Source organism: Hypanus sabinus, chromosome 3 (assembly GCF_030144855.1).
Source record: "Hypanus sabinus isolate sHypSab1 chromosome 3, sHypSab1.hap1, whole genome shotgun sequence".
Lineage (NCBI taxonomy): Eukaryota > Metazoa > Chordata > Chondrichthyes > Myliobatiformes > Dasyatidae > Hypanus > Hypanus sabinus.
In genome coordinates, this window is record NC_082708.1 from 40,838,908 (window position 1) to 40,858,730 (window position 19,823).

The window sequence follows — 19,823 nt, forward strand, 5'->3', positions numbered from 1 at the left end:
TCACCTGCACCTGGTGCCCCTCCTCCTTCCTTTTCTCCTATCGTCCACTCTGCTCACTTACCTTCCTCTCCAGCCCTTTACCTTTCCTACCCATCTGGCTTCACCTATCACCTTCCAGCTATCCTTCTTCCTCCCCCCCCCCCCCCACCTTTTTATTCTGCTGTCTTCCCCCTTGCTTTTGTGCCCTGAAGAAGGGTCTCAGCCTGAAACGTCAACTGTTTGTTCATTTCCTTGGATGCTGCTTGATCTGCTGAGTTCCTCCAGCATTTTGTGTGTGTTGCTACTAGCAGAAAGACTAGGCGCAATGAAAGAAGTTGAACACAGGCTCTTTGGGAGGGAATATGTGAGATATTAGAATATAATCAGAGAAACATGGAGGAATGGGTGTGGGATGAGATTAGCATATGGAGAGAGATACATATATGGAGAGCATCAGGGGAGAGATTAGCTGCAATGTGATATCAGAGAGAGGTGAAGAGAAGAGAGTAAAAGCAGCTTGTGTGCATGTGTACATACATGAGTATTTGTTTGTGTGTGTTTCTATATGAGAAAGTTTAAATCCATTGTAAGGAAATATATCTGTTGAATCTGTAAGGTGGGGAAGGAATGAACTCTAAATATAATGTGAAATCACTTTGCTTCAAGTTGTGAGATTACATTTTGGTTACAGTACCAGTCAGCAGTGTTGCTTCTGATCAAGACCTCCCTTGCCAGTATTACTTTCAGATAAAGTCTGGAAGACCAATATTGCCCCTGTGAATACAAGACATCCCTTCTGCAAAAGATGTCATCCACGTATCTCTCTGGGTATTATGATAATACCTTTATTTCATATTTTGATTAGGTACGATAGTGGAAATTTTCTGCAAAATGGATCATATATACCAATAAACAGAAAGACTGGTACAGATACCTTCTCACATACAAGTGAACATGATTTGTTATTCAGTGAGAATGAACTAACTAGTCCCAGCAATTCAGGTAAGAAGTTCTGCATACAGGAAACTGTGTATAAAATATAGAAAATTAATATGTGTGTGAACAGTATCTTTGTTTTGTGTAGATGGAATAAAAACATTGTTGAGGTCAGTGCTCAGTATATTAAAAAGATATTAAGTTCTCAATTCCTAGATGCCCATGTGTAATGATATACATAAAAGACATCTTTGACTACGACTCAGTAAAGATGTTCAGCTGGGGAGTAAGTCACACTCTGTTTTTTTTCCATGGCTGAAATGCGGTAGAATATAGTAATGCATGAAGCCAGCTTTTTAGATGTCTGGCGATTGGTAGTCAGGAATATCCAATACAGAGCAGTGGCTTATTCAGCAGAGTTCAAGAGAAAGAAAGACCTTGATATCAAATCAGAAATGGAGTACTTTTAATAATTCTAAATGGTTGCAAATATGATGTGAAAAGTATTGAAAAAGATGATATTGATAAAGAAATTTGCATTGATTATTATTACTGTCTTAAAATAATCATAATCAGTTTGTGGCTACCATGCCTTGATTATTGCATTATAATACATTTAAATGTGGAACAAAATTTTGACTGGAGGCATAAGCTCTTCTTGGGATTCCAGCCTGGTACAGGTGTCGATTTTAACTGACATTTCGATGACAAACTCCACTATTTTCATCAGGGATGATACCTAGGTGTGTCTAGTCCAGTGGGATATATACTTAGCTTCTGTTGGCCTGATTGGTTAGTCCTCAAACAGTCAGTTTTCTGTTGTTCCACCTTGTTTAACATCATATTCCAGTTCTTACTTAGAGTGAGACCTTCATCTTTGTTAAAATTCTTATTCTCTAGTCTTTTTTCAATAGCTTCCTCCACCAAGCGATCCCAAAAGCCATTGGCGCAGCACAGTAATTTTGTGTCATTGAAATCAATCCTGTAGCCATTGTGTAATCAATGTTCTGCTACCACCAATTTCTCTGGGCAACCTAACCCAAAATGCTTCCTATGCCTCTTGATGCGGGTTTTTACCGTGCACAATGACTACAGCATTGACTTCAACACCACAAAACTATTGTGCTGCGCCAATGGCTTTTGGGACTGCCTGGCAAGGAAGCCATTGAAGTAAGTCAAGGGAATAAGAACCCTAACAAAGAGGAAGGTCTCGCTCTCATTTAAGAACAGGAATACGATTTTAAACAATGTAGAACAATCAGGAGGGATGGACGACAGAGTATATATACCATTGCAGCATAGTGGACCTTTGAAGAGTTTATGCATCATATAAGCTGGGACAACACTTCCTGTCTGACAGGAGATCTGAACTCCATACCTAAGAGCCTAAGACCATAAGGCACATTCAGCCCATCGAGTCTAATCTGCCCTTTGATCATGGCTGATTTATTTTTCCCTCTCAACCCTATTCTCTCCATAACCTTTGACACCCTTACTAATCAACCTGCATTTTAAATGTATTCAATGACTTGGCCTCCATAGTCATCTGTGGTAAAGAATTCCACAGAGTCACCATCCCTCTGGTGAAAGAAATTCTTCCTATCCTCTGTTCTGAAGGGATATCTTTGTATTCTGGGGCTGTGCCCTCTGGTCCTGGACTTTCCCACTAAATGAAATATGTCTGGGCCTCTCAATATTTGTTAAGTTTCAATGAATGTAGCTGTGGTTTGTGCTAAGCTTTAGAGTGCTGCTGCCTGTAAGAAATTTAGTATGTTTAGGGTTAGGATTAGTAAATTGTGTTGGCACCAAAAGCATGACGATACATGCAGGCTGTTTCTGGCACAACCTCAGACTCAATGACACATTTCACTGTATGTTTTTGATGTGCATGTGACACATAAAGCTGTTAAAGCTAATCTAATCTTTGAGATTCCCCCCCGACTCCTCTTAACTCCAGTGAATACAAGCCCAGAGTCATCAAATACTCCCTATGCTTTCCTTGAATTCCTTGAATCATTCTTGTAAACCTGCTCTGGACCCTCTCCAATACCAACACATGCTTTCTTAAATAAGGGGTCCAAAATTGTTCACAATATGCCAGGTGTGGTCTGACCAATACCTTATAAATCCCCAGCATCACATCCTTGCTTTCTTTTATTATAGTTAGCTCAAAATGAATGCTAACATTCCATTTGCCTTCCTTACTACCAACTCAAATTGCAAGTTAACCTTCAGGGAATTCTGCACGAGGACTCCCAAGTCCCTTTGCATTTTTGATTCCTGAATTCATTCACTGTTTACAAAAACTGCATCTCTCTTCTATGAAAGTGCATGATCATACACTTAACTACACTGGATTCCATCAATTCAATCATACAGATTATTAACATACAAATAATTTCTTCTGGGGCTTCCAGCCAGGTACAGGTATTGATTTTAACCAATGTTTCAATAATAAGTTCCATCATCTTCGACAGGGATTATGCCTAGGCACATCTAGTCCAGTGGTATATACCCCCATTGTTTGTCCCTCCTGATTGGTTAGTCCTCAACCAATCAGCTTTCCATTGTCCCACCTTGTTTACAATCAAATTCCAGTTCTTAATTAGAGCGAGACCTTTCTAACCAATCAGGAGGGACAGATGACAGGGGTGTATATATACAGTGCTGGATTAGACATGCTGAGGCATCATCCCTCAGAAGAAGGTGCAGTTTGTCATTAAAGTCAATACCTGTACCAGGCTGGAAGCACGCAAAGAGACTATTCATCAAATACACTGGGATAACACTAGATTAATTTTGATTAACATATACCATGAAAAGTATCAAACCCAATACCAACCTCTGTTTTAATGTCATTAGTCACTGGTAGCCAACCAGAAAAGGCCCCTTTTATTCCCACTCTTTGCCTTCTGCCAGTCAGCCAATCATCTGTCAATGCTCATATCTTTCCTGTAACACCATTGGCTCTCATGTTGTTTAGCTGCCTCACGTGCAGCACTTTTTCAAATACATACTGAAAATCTAAGTAAACAACATTCACTGGCTCTCCTTTTTCTATTTTGCCTGTCACTTCTTCAAAATAAATAAATTATTGTCTGGAACTAATTTTTATTCAAGCTCTGTACAAGTATCAGAGAAAGTATTCTAAATTCAGTAACTATTCCTCCAGTACTATAAATATTATAACACATTCAGATGCAATTTTTTTAAACAACTAATACTGACTCAAATAAAAGAGGAAATGCCAATGTTCTCAAATAGCCTAATGCTGTTAGTTTATCTGCTTTGAAATACGAGTAGTTATGGTACATAACAGAAGTGATATAAATTTTCAAACAAAGAACAAATACACTTTTGTTCCTAGGAAAGAGCATTTAACAGACTGTACAACTTACCACTTAGTCATAATTGTGACATCTTTACAGTTTTGGGCATTTTTTCCTCTATAGCTGTATATCAGAATACCAATAAATATGAAGATGATGATCTACACGTCCTTACTTTTGAAGATCTTCTCAGCTTTTCATACCAAGTTGCCAAAGGGATGGAATTCCTCACTTCACAAAGTGTAAGCTTACTTAAACTGACTTTGCGTTGAGCATTTAAAGTTTTTCCATATGGAATTAATACAATTAAGATAATCACTGGTTCTTTATAGTGTATTCACAGGGATCTGGCAGCTAGAAATGTGTTAGTGACACACGGGAAGGTAGCAAAAATATGTGACTTTGGATTGGCAAGGGACATCATGCAAGATTCCAATTATGTCATCAGAGGCAATGTAAGTCAATATTAATGTTCTTTGTTCCCTTACCCAATCTCACATCCACACATGCTGGGAATGATTTTAAAACTAGATAACAATGTATACCTGACAAGAGAACCATTTGCCTATTTATATTTATTCCAATTCTCCTTCCCAATTTTCACCTTAGCCCAAGTGAAGAGCAGGAGCTGTTTAATGGAGAATGAATCTGCAGTTCTTTTTTTTAAACAAGAGGAAAAGTTCAAAAATATTTGTTTTCCCTCCAATAGCAGTTGGTAGCTGGCAAATGAGAGCACAAACTGTACTTTTCCACTCCATAACAAACATGAAATGTTAATCATTGTCTCTGGCTACTGTTGAAAATATGTTCTAACTCTGCACATGCTCAACTTTTTTGTCTGCTCACCTTTTTACAGATAAAATTAAGGAATATTTCTGGGAAAACATTTAGTTATACATACTTTTATTGAGTGCATGCAATTTTTGGGTATCTGGCAAAGACGGAAAATACTAGAAATGCATACTGGATCCATCAATTTTAATGAAATCAATTAATGGTGCTGATATGACTCTTCATCAGTTCTGCTAAGCTTTCAAGGAATTAAATAAATTGATTCTCACCTCTGAAACCACGTGAGTTTGTCTTTCCTAAGCTTGTCTTTCACAAGCGACACACACAAAATGCTGGAGGAGCTCAGCAAGCCAGGCAGCACCTATGGAAAAGAGTAAACAGTCAATGCTTCAGGCCGAGACCCTTCTTTCCAGCAGCTTCAGATTCTCTTGTGTTCGTGATGTCTTTCACAAGCATCAGTTCTTCTCACAACTTATTTTATTAGGTCTGTTGTGATATTTTACTAACTCCTGTGATATACGTGTGTCTCTCACATTCTATCCTTCTGCTAAACCTGTTTCTATCTGTTTCTGTTTTCTTAACTTTTCTGTCCTTTGTTCCTGGATCCACTCCAACCTTTTCATTTCCTTATTGTTTGACTGAACGATAGTCAGTATTTCTGGCTTGACACTTCATTTTTTCCTGTATGGATCTCTTTTGTTCATGTAGCATGTAGATTTCCTTCAATGGTCGGTCTCACCCTTGATCTGTTCTCTTATAACCATATAACAATTACAGCACGGAAACAGGCCATCTCGGCCCTTCTAGTCCATGCTGAACGCTTATTCTCACCTAGTCCCACTGACCCGCACTCAGCCCATAACCCTCCCTTCCTTTCCTGTCCATATACCTATCCAATTTTACTTTAAATGACAATATCGAACCTGCCTCTACCATTTCTACTGGAAGCTCGTTCCACACAGCTACCACTCTCTGAGTAAAGAAATTCTCCCTCGTGTTACCCTTAAACTTTTGCCCCCTAACTCTCAACTCATGTCCTCTTGTTTGAATCTCCCTTACTCTCAATGGAAAAAGCCTACCCACGTCAACTCTATCTATCCCCCTCATAATTTTAAATAACTCTATCAAGTCCCCCCTCAACCTTCTACACTCCAAAGAATAAAGACCTAACTTGTTCAATCTCTGTCTGTAACTTAGGTGCTGAAACCCAGGTAACATTCTAGTAAATCTTCTCTGTACTCTCTCTATTTTGTTGACATCTTTCCTGTAATTCAGTGACCAGAACTGTACACAATACTCCAAATTCGGCCTTACCAGTGCCTTGTACAATTTTAACATTACATCCCAACTCCTATACTCAATGCTCTGATTTATAAAGACCAGCATACCAAAAACTTTCTTCCCCACTCTATCCACATGAGATTCCACCTTCAGGGAACTATGCACCATTATTCCTAGATCACTCTGTTCTACTGCATTCTTCAATGCCCTTCCATTTACCATGTATGGATTATTCCTACCAAAACGTAGCACTTCACACTTATCAGCATTAAACTCCATCTGCCATCGTTCAGCCCACTCTTCTAACTGACCTAAATCTCTCTGCAAACTTTGAAAACCTACTTCATTATTCAAATGCCACCTACCTTAGTATCATCTGCATACTTACTAATCCAATTTACCACCCCATCATCCAGATCATTAATGTATATGACAAACAACACTGGACCCAATACAGATCCCTGAGGCACCCCGCTAGTCACCGGCCTCCAACCTGACAAAGAGTTATCCACCACTACTCTCTGGCATCTCCCATCCAGCCACTGTTAAATCCATTTTACTACTTAAATATTAATATCCAACGATTGAACCTTCCCAACTAACCTTCCGTACGGAACCTTGTCAAAGGCCTTACTGAAGTCCATATAGACAACATCTACTACTTTACCCTCATCAACTTTCCTCGTAACCTCTTCAAAAAATTAAATAGGATTTGTCAAACATGACCTTCAACGCACAGATCCATGTTGACTGTTCCTAATCAGACCCTGTCTATCCAGATAACTATGTATACCATCTCTAAGAATACTTTCCATTGTTGTTGTTGTTTGTCCTTCGGAGTCGAAGACGACCACGACTTCTGTCAGGTGAACGGTTTGTGATTGGTGAGGCCAATCTGGGCCCTGAAAGCTCGCCCACATGTAGGACACATGAGGGTGGGTGCTGCAGTAGAAGTGGAAGTAGCTGGAGCCTTGTGTGTGGTGCGTTTCCTCTGAGCCTCTGCGGTGCATCTGATTTCTGCTGCATACGCTCCTTTAGTGGTCCTGCTCCACCAGGTTGGGCAGTCCAGAGCAAGCAATTCCCAGCTACTGGGATTGATGTTGAGGTCTTTGAGGGACACGACTCCAAACTTTCCATTAATTTACCCACCACTGACGTCAAACTGACAGGCCTGTAATTGTTAAGTTTACTCTTAGAACCCTTTTTAAACCTTCTTTAAACCTTTTTTTTTGTGATTTTTTTTTATTGAAGTTCATCATCAAACAAACATTTCCATAAGATGTATTTCAGACATTGTACATATATATCATATAATCATATATATCACAAATCTCCACAAAGTATTTATCTGAGGTATTCACTTATAGAAAAGAGTGGAATGAAAAAAGAAGCAAAAGGAAAGAACTATAATGAAAGAAGGAACACTGTTCAGTTTTGAAATGCTTAAAGAGAAATACTTATTAGAAAAACAAGATTTTTATCGGTATTTACAGATGCGACAATATGTTAATAAGATGCTTAGAAATGTAACTAAGGCAAGTACATGCTTGATAGAACTATTTAGAAAAGCATATAATTTCAGATAATGGTAGTAGAATCATTTCAAGCATGTATAAGGGGCTGTCAAATCTTAAAACACATTCGACTTCATACATGAAAACAAAATGGGAGAAGGAAGGAGGGATAATTATATCCGAGGAAGAATGGACAACAATATAGAGGTATCAATGGAAGTGTACCAGTTCACAGAAATGGAGGGAGTTTGGATGGAAAAACTTGATAAGATATTTTATTACACCCTCTCAGAAATCCCATTATGATAGTAACCTCCCTGTTTGCTAGAGAAATTGTGGAAATCAAAATGCAAATAATTATCATATTTTTTGGGACTGCTCTGTTATCAAAAACTATTGGAGGGGGATACACAATGCCCTACAAGACACCTTTAAATGTGAAATACCCTTAGAGAATAAGACCATATATTTTGGATATATACCTCAAGAATGGTTGAAAAGAGACCATCCCCATTTCTAATGACATTTGAAATATTTCTGTCAGAGCCCCTGCTATTTCTACACTAACCTCCCTCAAGGTCCTATGGAATATCCTGTCAGGACCCGGAGATTTATCCACTTTTATATTCCTTAAAAGTGCCAGTACTTCCTCCTCTTTAATTGTCGTAGTTTCCATAACTTCCCTACTTGTTTCCCCTACCTTACACATTTCAATATCCTTCTCCTTAGTGAATACTGAAGAAAAGAAATTGTTCAAAATCTCCCCCATCTCATTCGGCTCCACACATAGCTGTCCACTCTGATTCTCTAAGGGACCAATTTTATCCCTCACTATCCTTTTGCTATTAATATAACTGTAGAAACCCTTTGGATTTATTTTCACCTTACTTGCCAAAGCAACCTTGTATCTTCTTTTAGCTTTTCTAATTTCTTTCTTAAGATTCTTCTTACATTCTTTATATTCTTCGAGCACCTCATTTACTCCATGCTGCCTATATTTATTGTAGATATCTCTCTTTTTCCTAACCAAGTTTCCAGTATCCCCTGAAAACCATGGCTCTCTGAAACTTTTAACCTTTCCTTTCAAACTAACAGGAACATAAAGATTCTGTACCCTCAAAATTTCACCTTTAAATGATCACCATTTATCTATTACATCCTTCCCATAAAACAAATTGTCCCAATCCACTCCTTCTAAATCCTTTTGCATCTCCTCAAAGTTAACCTTTCTCCAATCAAAAATCTCAACCCTGGGTCCAGTCCTATCCTTCTCCATAATTATATTGAAACTAATGGCATTGTGATCACTGGACCCGAAGTGCTCCCCAACACATACCTCCGTCACCTGTCCTATTTCATTCCCTAACAGAAGATCCAACACTGCCCCTTCTCTAGTTGGTACCTCTATGTATTGCTGCAAAAACTATCCTGCACACATTTTACAAACTCCAAACCATCCATCCCTTTTACAGTAAGGGCTTCCCAGTCTATGTGTGGAAAATTAAAATCTCCCACAATCACAACCCTGCACTTACTACAAATATCTGCTATCTCCTTGCAAATTTGCTCCTCCAATTCTTGCTCCCTATTAGGTGGTCTATAATACACCCCTATAAGTGTTACTACACCTTTCCCATTCCTCAATTCCACCCAAATAGCCTCCCTAGACAAGCCCTCTAATCTATCCTGCCAGAGCACCGCTGCTATCACTTTTGCTTACCTTTCAAAATGGACATAAAGCATCTCGTGACACTATTCGAAGCTGAGCAGGGATCCAACATTCATCTCTCAGCTGCTGCCACAAAATGCATACTCGTGGCACAATTATCTCATTGATATCTATGGAGTCTTGCTATGTTGACGAGTGCACGTCTAGGATCTGTAATACATATGTGAAAGACACAATGCAACTGCAAGTTCCTTCTATATTTCTCAGTGAACATCATTCATCACAGCTGATCTGCACTCTCTGTTTCTTTCCAAACGCTTCCCTTATGTGTCTTTATGATTACTTTCACACATATACTAACAGACCCACCACAATGCTACATATGAGAAGTAGAGATCTCTTCTATTCAGATGGACAGGTTGAAGAAGGAAGGCATTTTAGACATAATCTTTTTAACCATGTTTTATTTCTGTCCTTATTACATTATTACAATAAAATGACAATCTGGAAAGCTGGCATGTGAAAGTTAGCAGCTTCTTTCCAGCATGAACTGAGGACGGTGTACAACGGTCCATTATGCTGTAAACATTGTGAGTGGATATATTTTACATGACCAAATTACAAAGACAGTTTCCATTTAAACATTGACTTCAGAAGCATAAGCTAATATAACATATATAGCATTAGTAAACTATCCTCCCTATTATATTACTATCTCTTTTAAATTACATAATATGCGATCTTGCCCAATGAAATATTGGTTTCAAGCTGGCTACTATAAGCACAGTGCCCATTTGAATTGACTTCATTACTCACATCCTTCATATCCATGAGGAATAAATATCTTTACATCTCCGTCTAATGTGCAATGTGCAATTTATAGTCATTTGTAATAAATAGTATGTACGTAAGACAGTCAGTATAACATAGAAATACAATTGTATCAGCATGAATTAATCAGTTTGATAGCCTGGGGGGAAGAACCTGTCCTGGAGCCTGTTGGTCCCGGCTTTTATGTTGTGGTACCGTTGCCCAGATCGGAGCAGCTGGAACAGTTTGTGGTCGGGGTGACCCGGGTCCCCAATGATCCTTCGACAACCTTTTTACACACCTGTCTTTGTAAATGTCCTGAATAGTGGGAAGTTCACATCTACAGATGCACTGGCCTGTCCACACCACTCTCTGCAGAGACCTGCGATTAAGGGGGGTACATTTCCCATACCAGGCGGTGATGTAGCCAGTCAGGATGCTCTCAGTTGTGCCCCTGTAGAAAGTTCTTAGGATGTGAGGATTCATGCCAAACTTCTTCAACCATCTGAGGTGAAAGAGGCACTGTTGTGCTTTTTTCACCACACAGCCGGTATGCGCAGACCTTGTGAGTTCCTCAGTGATGTGTATGCCGTGGAACTTAAAGATGTTCACCCTCTCAACCCCAGATCCATTGATGTCAATAGGGTTAGCAGTGAGATGAGCATTTCGACTATAACCTTGCCAATACAGTGAGTGTAAACAATTGATGGGAACTAGCATCACACACTTTGTAGGTTGACAGACTGCCAATATAAACCACCTATAATATTAAATCACTTTTTTCTCTGTCCACAGATTTTACCTGAATATTTCTAACATTCTAATTAATTGCAGATTTGCAGAAGGCACTGCATTCTATACCTCACAGATCCAGCATGTTTATTCTTTTCCACTCAGTCATTTCCTTCTATTTACTTTCCTACACACATTCATTTCCCTTTTCTAATTAGGACTGTCTGTCACCTAGACAACCTTATTCTAGTTTCTACCATAGATACCCTCTCCGCCTTGGACACTAATTTGCTCTCTTCCAACTCCCTCAAAAGTGTTTTCTCATTTTTTCAGTCTGATGCAGGCTCTCAATCCTGATACACTAATTCTTGTTCCTTTTACACAGAGGCTGCCTGACCTACCGAGTCACAGCAGTATTTTCATTTATTTGTTCTTATTGTTATTTAGAGATACAGTGCAGAATCGGTCATTCTGGCCCTTTGAGTTGCAATGCCCAGCAACCCCCAATTAACCTTATCCTAGTTACTGGGCAATTTGCAATGACTACTAACTGGTACGTCTTTGGACTGTGGGAGGAAACTGGAACACCAGAGAAAGCCCACACATTCCACAAGGAGGATGTGTACAAACTCCTTACAGAGGATCCTAGGATTGAACTTGGAACTTCAAGCTGTAGTAGTGTCGTGCCTAGCATACAGAAAAAAATCTGTTTTTATTCAAGGAAGCATTGATGTGCCCTGCAGAGAGATCTGATTATCGTACCTTTCATTATACTGGGAAAATGTTACTAAGGTAGCTTATTATCATGTTAATTGTTTAATTTTATTTCTCTGTTATATGTAGGCACGTTTACCTGTCAAGTGGATGGCTCCTGAAAGCTTGTTTGAAGGCAGTTACACAACCCGTAGTGATGTCTGGTCATATGGAATCTTACTATGGGAAATATTCTCACTTGGTAATCATGGATTCTTTTGTCCAATTGTTTTCCCAGGATTTTTGCTTAATTTTCTTGCCTTAATGTCCCATATTGAATATCTTCAGGTGTCAATCCATATCCTGGAATCCAAGTAGATTCGAACTTTTACAAGTTAATTAAGAGTGGATTTAAGATGGAGCAACCATTTTATGCAACAGAAGCAATGTAAGTCTTTTTATGCTCAGTTTTGCATAAGAACTTAATTTGTAGGAATCACTCTGGCTACACACTTCTGAAAAAGTAAGAAGATCACAACAAATTGAGGAGCTCGAGGAGAGCAAGCTTTGTGCATCATCGTTGAGGCTACCTATTTCTAATATGTTGGTCCTTACCACGATGAGGACACTCTCAGGTTGGAGGAGCAACACCTCATATTCCGACTGGGTAGCCTCTAACCTAATGGCATGAACATTGATTTCTCTTACTCCCAGTAATTTCTCACTCCCCTTCCCCCCTCCTCTCTTTTTTCCATTCTCCCCTCTCATCCTTCCTCTTCTCCTCACCTGTCTATCATCTCCCTCTGGTGCCTCTCCTCCTTTTCCTTCTCTCATGGCCCTTACCTCTCATTCACATTCTTTCTTTTACAGCCCTTTACCTTTTCTACCTATCACCTCCCAGCTTCTCACTTCATCCCTCCTCCCACAGCCCCTACCTTCCCCCTATCATCTCCTTCCTCTCCATGTTATTATTCTGGCTTCCTCCCTTCCTTTCCAGTCCTGATGCAGGGTCTTGGCCCAAAACAGTAATTCTTTATTACTTTCCATAGATGCTGCCTGGCCTACTGAGTTTCTCCAGATTTTTTTGTGTGTTGCCATCTCTAACTCTATAATGTTGCTTCAGTTTACCTGTAGCTCAAATCTTCCTTCAATCTTTGTTTACTAAACCTTGAGTTATATGCATTCCTGTCTAATATCCTTCTAGATATTAAAGCTACCATAATATCTATTGTCAAAGTCATAACTTGCATCAAGTCCTCTTCACTCACCATTCTGTGTTTCTGAGCTATATTGGTTGTGTGCAAAGCAATAGCTCATTTTAATATTCTCCACTCCTATTTTCAGTTACCCATACCTTTTAGTTTCCTTCTTCCCTGACATCCATGTCCTTCACCAATCCTAGCCTCTTGATCAATTAAGTAAAAAGCATAAATCATTAATGTTAATGAGTACACTGGCACAAGACAAAGGTTCCATGCAGTGTAAGTCTAGTCAATGCAAAACCTAGTTTTTCACTTCTGCATATGACTGTCAAGTGAAAGCGAAATACAAGCGAAGAAACAAATCCAAAATGCAGGAAAATAAACTGAAATGCCCACAATTCTGAATCTGGATGCTGCTTGGTGCAAAATGTAATTGAAGCATTTCCTTACAAGTTAAGCTGCTCAAACAGCTCCAGCTTTTGATCATATTTTAGCAAATACTGCAGGACCAATCTAAAGAATGTTAAGTATCCTTCAGATGAAGAAAATCAATAAATAATTGTTGTGTTGCAATGTGTAGCAATAGAACCTCATATCTTAGCATCTCACCAGTACAAACTTGCAAATGCAAACATTTTAATTTGAATATTTTGTATATAGGATTCAAGGACTCCATTTATCTTGGTGCAATGTTTTTAAGTTTTTTTTCTCAAGTTCCTAATATCCTTCTCCATGTTTCCACAGCTACAATGTGATACAATCCTGCTGGGCTCTTGATCCAGGAAAAAGACTCACATTTTCAGACTTGGTTTCTATTTTTGAAAAGCATCTTGCAGATGCCGAAGTAGCAGTAAGTGAGCTTAGACCTTCTGGGGCAATTTTTGGCATAATTATAGTATTTGATTAGAAGGGTTTTGTAATCACCTAAAATAATGAACTTATATAGCCCCAGAACATCACTGGTCATTTTACTAGTCAGTAACTAACTAGTTAATTAGTCACTGTTCTTACATAAACAAACTTACAACCTGTTTGTCCATGGTCAGGTTTCACATCTGGTAAGTAATAAGTGCTGATTTAGCTTCAGGTTGCTTTAGAGATACATTTACTTGGATGCCACTGGAACTTGCCTGCTCTTTTCAAAATAAGTGCAATGGAATCATATCCTGTATGTCCATCATCACAGCCCTAAGCTTAATATTTGGTCTGAAAGGCAGAAGATCACATCACTTAATGGTTTTGGGGTTATTATTGTCATATGCACTGAGATAAGGCTAAAAGCTTTTGTTGCCATCCAAGCAGATCATGCCATACATAAGTACATCAAGGTAGTAAATAGAAAAGCTGAATATAGAATAGTGGCGCAGTTTACATGAAAAAGCAGTGTAAGTAGACAAAAAAATTGCAAAGGACACAGTGGGGATCAAGACTTTGTCTTCAGAGTATGAGACGTCTGTTCAAGAACCTTACAACAGCAGGATAGAAGATGTCTTTGAACCTGGTGGCAGGTTCTCTTGAGCTTTTGTGTCTTCTACCTGAGAAGACAGAATGGGGTCTGTGATTATGTTGGTAGCTTTCCTGGGGCAGTTGAAAGTGTAGGTGGAGCCAATGGAGAAGGAACTTATACTTTATGAAAGTGTTAGTGAAGACAATATGTTGAAGTACAACATTTTGTCTCCCAAGTGGGCAGTAATTTTATTAGATCAAGATCTAAAAACTTGATGTTGTTAAATTGGCTTATTATTTCCCCAATAGTCATAATCTAAAATGTTATGTTTTTAGTTTAGTGTGAATGGGGTTTGTGCTGTGTTATTGTTCATTCAATTTGTAAGAATTCTTGATCTCCTAATCTGATTATAATTCACATTGTGAAATGCTATAACCTCACACATGTATTATGAATTGAGATCTTTTTACATAAATAGATTCTATTGACAGTATAATTTTACACTAACTTATAATTTTCCTTTATTAATGTTCAGCTTTACCACAACAATATGGAGTGCAAATGCAATTCAAACTATAAAAACCTACCCATTAATTCCCAGAAGAGTGTCCTGAACCAGTCTGCGTCATCACTGAATGGAAACATTCTACTGGATCAAGACATCAAAGACTAGTCTGTCTTCTATACTGACCAATAAGATATGGGTAGCTTCACTGGATTCGGTGTATTTTTATTTTTAAACTAATCATGAATTTCAAAGCTGCTAACATGTAATGCTTCAAGCTATTTGATTTTTGTTGTGTTGCAACTAAATTGTTCTGGAAAGTAGAGTTGTCACAAATTTGCACTCAGATTCATTTTATTATCACACGTACATCAAAATATCTGATGAAATGCGCCATTTGCATCAACAGCCAACACAGCCTGAGGATGTGCTAGGGCATCCCGCAAGTGTCGCCATTCTGGGGTCAACAAATTACACACAGAATACTCAGCAAAACAGCACAGAACACAACAAGCAACAGCACAACAACAGCAAAAGAAGCCCCATTCCTACCTCCCACCCAGCCACCCATGCACCTACACAGTCCTCCAACCCAGAACAGGTTACCTCCAGTCCCCTTGCATGTTCCCCTTTGTATTACAAACTAGTAGGTTTAATAACTTTCCCAAAATTAAGTGGATCTTAAGTCATGAAAGCTGACAGAATTTATAATGGAAAACTGAAAGCTGAGATATTTTTGAGCTGCTTACTTGAGGAGTTAGATTTTAAAGAATATTTTAAAGGCAGAGAGAGCAAAAAAAAACCCAAGAAAGAGGTGGATGAACTAGGATTTTTTTACGGTTCATCATACTGATATAAAGATACAAAATCTGGAAAAACTCAGCAAGTCGGAGCCATATGTGGAAAGAGAAACAGAGTAAATGTTTCAGGTTGAAGACCCATCATCAGACACTCTGTTTATAATTTAGAGTGTGGATGACTGAAGGTACAGGTGCCATGGAAGGGTTCAGTGCACTGGGCTATGTGGAGAAGTACAGGCAGCAGGAATGTATGTAGAAACCCTGAAATGTTATAGGGCTGGAAGAAGTTACAGGGATAGAAAGAAATGAGGGTATGGGGGGGGGGCTTTGTAAAAATAACAACACTACTAGGGTACATAGAAGAACTTCTTGTTTCCTTTCCCTAGAAATTAATAGAAGTGAGTAAAATCCATAATAGAGAATATTTTGCATGTTCTGTGAGACAAATTAGGGTAAACACATGTGTTTATGTTATAGTCAGAGTAATGTCATTCTTCCTCTCTTTATCATATTATTTGTTTAATCCAGTCATTAGATGTTGGTCTTATTGACAGAGACATCAATTAATCCCATCCTTAATTGATTTTCAGCAGAGTGGCTTCCTAAACTAACTCAGAGGTAAATTCAAAGTGAAGCACTTTGCTGTGGATCTATACCAGCACAGAAAGCAATAAATTTCCATTTTTTGATGTTTTAGAGAGTTGCTGCAATCTTAAGCAAAAAAAAAAACTGCTGGTTGAACTCAGCAAGTCAGGCAGCAACTGTGGAGGGAAATGGACAGACATCATTTTGAGCTGAGACCTTTTACTTGGGCTTCTTCCAGCATCGTTCTTGGTATTTTAGATGACTTCTGAAGTTTTAAGTGTCTTGTCATGCATTGTATACAAGCAATTATTATGAAGTATTTAATTCATGACTATGTGTTGAACAAAAGGACATGTTGAGTCAGCTGATTGTATTCAGAGCTATTAAAGTTAAAATCTGTGATACTGGGACGATAGTGAGTAATAGGCTGCACATCTTGCAAGCTTTAGACTGTGGCAACAGGAAAGGCAAAATGCAGGAATTTCATGTTAATGTTAATTATGTCTCCAAAATATAGAGTTCATTCTTTGGATTATTAAATTAGGTTTGATGGTTTCTTTCCATCATGCATTTTTTAACTTTTTTCATTTTTATGTCTTTTCTGACACTTTCTAACATTACCCAGCCAAGCAAACAAGTAGGTGATTAATCCGCTGCTATTATGGAAGCCAATGAAGTTAAAAGGAGCTGAGAGTTTCTCATATTCCATGTGGCAAATGGCTGTTCTTCAGGCAACACCTTTCTCTAAAGACAGCCAATATCAGATACGCAAAGGGGAAATCAGCAGGTGACAAGCCATGACCCCAATATGACACTGAGGGAGTGCTCTAAATGAGAAGTCGGTGTTGCACTATAGATCAATATAAATATGTAAGATATACAGTATTAGAAATAAGACAGTAGCTAGGGAAAGAGGAGGACCCCTTGGGGACCCAAAGGAAAGTCTTTTGAGTGAAGCCAGGGGACATGTGTGAGTCCTGAGTGAACGCTTTGTATGAGGAATGTCTGGCAGCTCTTGGACTGTATTCCCTGGAGTTGAGGAGAATGAGGGGGGGATCTCATAGAAACATTCCGAATGTTAAAAGGGCTGAAAAGATTAGATATGGCAAAGTTATTTCCCATGGTAGGGGATTGTAGGACAAGAGGGCACGACTTCAGGATTGAAGGACGTCCTTTTGGAACTGAGATGTGGAGAAATTGCTTTAGTCAGAGGATGGTAAATCTGTGGAATTTGTTGCCACGAGCAACTGTGGAGGTCAAGTCATTGGGTATATTTAAGGCAGAGATAGATAGGTTCTTGATTAACCAGGACATCAAAGGGAATAGGGTGAAAGCAGGGGAATGGGGATGACTGGAAGAACTGGATCAGCCCATGATTGAATGGCAGAGCAGACTCAATGGGCCAAATGGCCTACTTCTGCTCCTATATCTTATGGTCTGATCTGAAGACAACATTAGATAGACTATGCTTGGAATATTATGTGTATAGGAGCAATGTCACAATGCTAGAAAGAGTGTAGAAAAGATTCACCAGGATGTTGCTTAAAGTGAGAGATTTAGAAACAAGTTAAGAAAAGAAAGAAGCTGGACGATCTTATTGGAGCAAACTGGCTGAGGAATGATCACATAGTGTGTTACAAAATTGTGAGAGGCATAGGCAGGGTAGGTACTCGTAGTCTCTTTCAATGGACAGGGGAGCTTAAAACTAGACGACACAAGTTTAAGGTGAGTAGGGAATGATTTAAAGAAAATCAGCTTTTCTCACAGAGAGTGGTGGATATATGAAACAAGCTGCCAAAGGAGGTTGTAGAGGCAGGTGCAGTCATAACATTAAAAAAAAAACATTTGGACAGGTACACAGATGGGAAAGTAATAGAGTGCAGGAAAATGGGATTAGTGTATTTAGGCATCTTGGTCAACATGAACTAGTTGTACCAAAGGCCTGATGTGTGCTGACACGCTCTATGGCTATATGTTTTCTAATATTCTTTACTTTTGGATTTTTGCTTCTGTATTTTAGAATTAGTAAAAATTGTATTTATATTACTATGTGATCATGTTCTCTGGAAGCATTTCACCATTGGGGTATGTATCAGTCCTACTCATTAAGCACTCTTCATTACAGGCTTACTGAGTAACACCAAGCTTCAGTAGTCAAGGCTGGCACAATAGCACCATTTTTTTTGGAGGTGCAGTCCAAAGAAAGACAACTTTGGATTATTGGAATCAAAAGTAAAACACAATATTTTTACCGAGCTGGTCAGTTGTTTACTGATTCTGAAGATTTTGTAAGAAATGGATATGGCAAATTTGCCAAGAGTTTTGATCCCAGATTTACATTTGAGCTCAAAACCCATATGTACAGAACATAACAATTTTGCACTGGACATTTATATATCTGGTTTGCTTATATTAAAAATAAGCATTATAAAACAATATTATTGAAAGTAATCATTTGTTCTGATAGATATGAACCCACCTACTTGCTATTCCACTTTAATTATTTTCCCAGAATTATCTCTTGTCTTTGTACAAATTGTTTCCAATACCTCTCTACTAGCAGTTTTAGATTTAGGATCCTTGTAATTAAACAGTGCTGCTGGTTTCCCCTACTGCTAACTTCCTCATTTTGAGTCTGCGACTTGCTATATCTGAAATACAATGTAAGTTTTCTAGTATTCTGAGCTTATGGAAGTATTGTTCAGTGTGCAGCCAGATTCTTTTCTGTAGAAAGAGGAAGGAAACTGAACAGAGAAAAATATCAATGTTGCTTCCATGTCCATCTGAGCAGCTGGCTACTGTTCAGCATGCTAAGCCTGTATGATGAGAGCTTATGGGCATGAAAGTGCAACGTACTGCTTGGGCACTGAAGTAAAAGGAATTAATTATTGAGATTTGCAGTACAGGTGAACTGTGCCATACTGTTGGAATATATCTGGCTTTAATTACTAAGTGTGAAATGGGGAAATAATTATTCCTACACTCCTCAGCTTGATGTGCTCCCATCTTGAAAAGGCAGAAAACTTACTTACCTACACATCATAGCTGCAAGGATGATTAGAAGCTATAACACGATATACTGCTGCTGTAACATCTTGAAAATAGCTTTTAATGACTCCATTTCCATCTTCTTGTTCATTATTATATTTATACTAATGGCTATTTGAAAATTGTATTTTTAATAGAGCACTTCTCTTTATATTACATTTGAATAAAATTTGATGTAAAACTTCATCTGTCGTCTTAATGCATTTGTTTTATTTACCGGCATTAAAGTCATACACCTTTAACAAGTTTTTGGATCTTTAAATATGTCTTTCTTTTATACTGTTATTTTCACCAGCACAGTTTTGGCAGCAGTTGTGCAGTTGGCTTTGCTACAGATTGTGGTGTAATTTTACATAGCAAGTCGAGCCTCAGAGCAAAGCATTATGAGGCGTTAGATACGAGCAAAGTTACATCATTAGAACTAATTAAAGTATCAAGGAGAAGACACTCTAGACTTGGCAAAGAGGAAATTGGTTGTGGTTGTTGGTGGCCTTCACAAAC

At 38.5% G+C, this 19,823-nt stretch overlaps 1 protein-coding gene across 3 annotated transcripts in view; it reads left to right on the forward strand.

The window, feature by feature from the left end:
• Window positions 1-19,508, forward strand: part of flt3 (fms related receptor tyrosine kinase 3) — a 102,657-nt gene extending 83,149 nt beyond the window's left edge. For all 3 annotated transcript variants that reach the window (XM_059964137.1, XM_059964138.1, XM_059964136.1), the window contains 7 exons: window positions 845-981; window positions 4,368-4,486; window positions 4,577-4,699; window positions 11,886-11,997; window positions 12,084-12,183; window positions 13,682-13,787; window positions 14,920-19,508. In XM_059964137.1, coding sequence (XP_059820120.1) covers window positions 845-981; window positions 4,368-4,486; window positions 4,577-4,699; window positions 11,886-11,997; window positions 12,084-12,183; window positions 13,682-13,787; window positions 14,920-15,057 — 835 coding nt within the window. In that variant the 3' untranslated portion in view covers window positions 15,058-19,508. The remainder of the gene's footprint in view (window positions 1-844; window positions 982-4,367; window positions 4,487-4,576; window positions 4,700-11,885; window positions 11,998-12,083; window positions 12,184-13,681; window positions 13,788-14,919) is intronic.
• The last annotated feature ends 315 nt before the right edge of the window (window positions 19,509-19,823 follow it).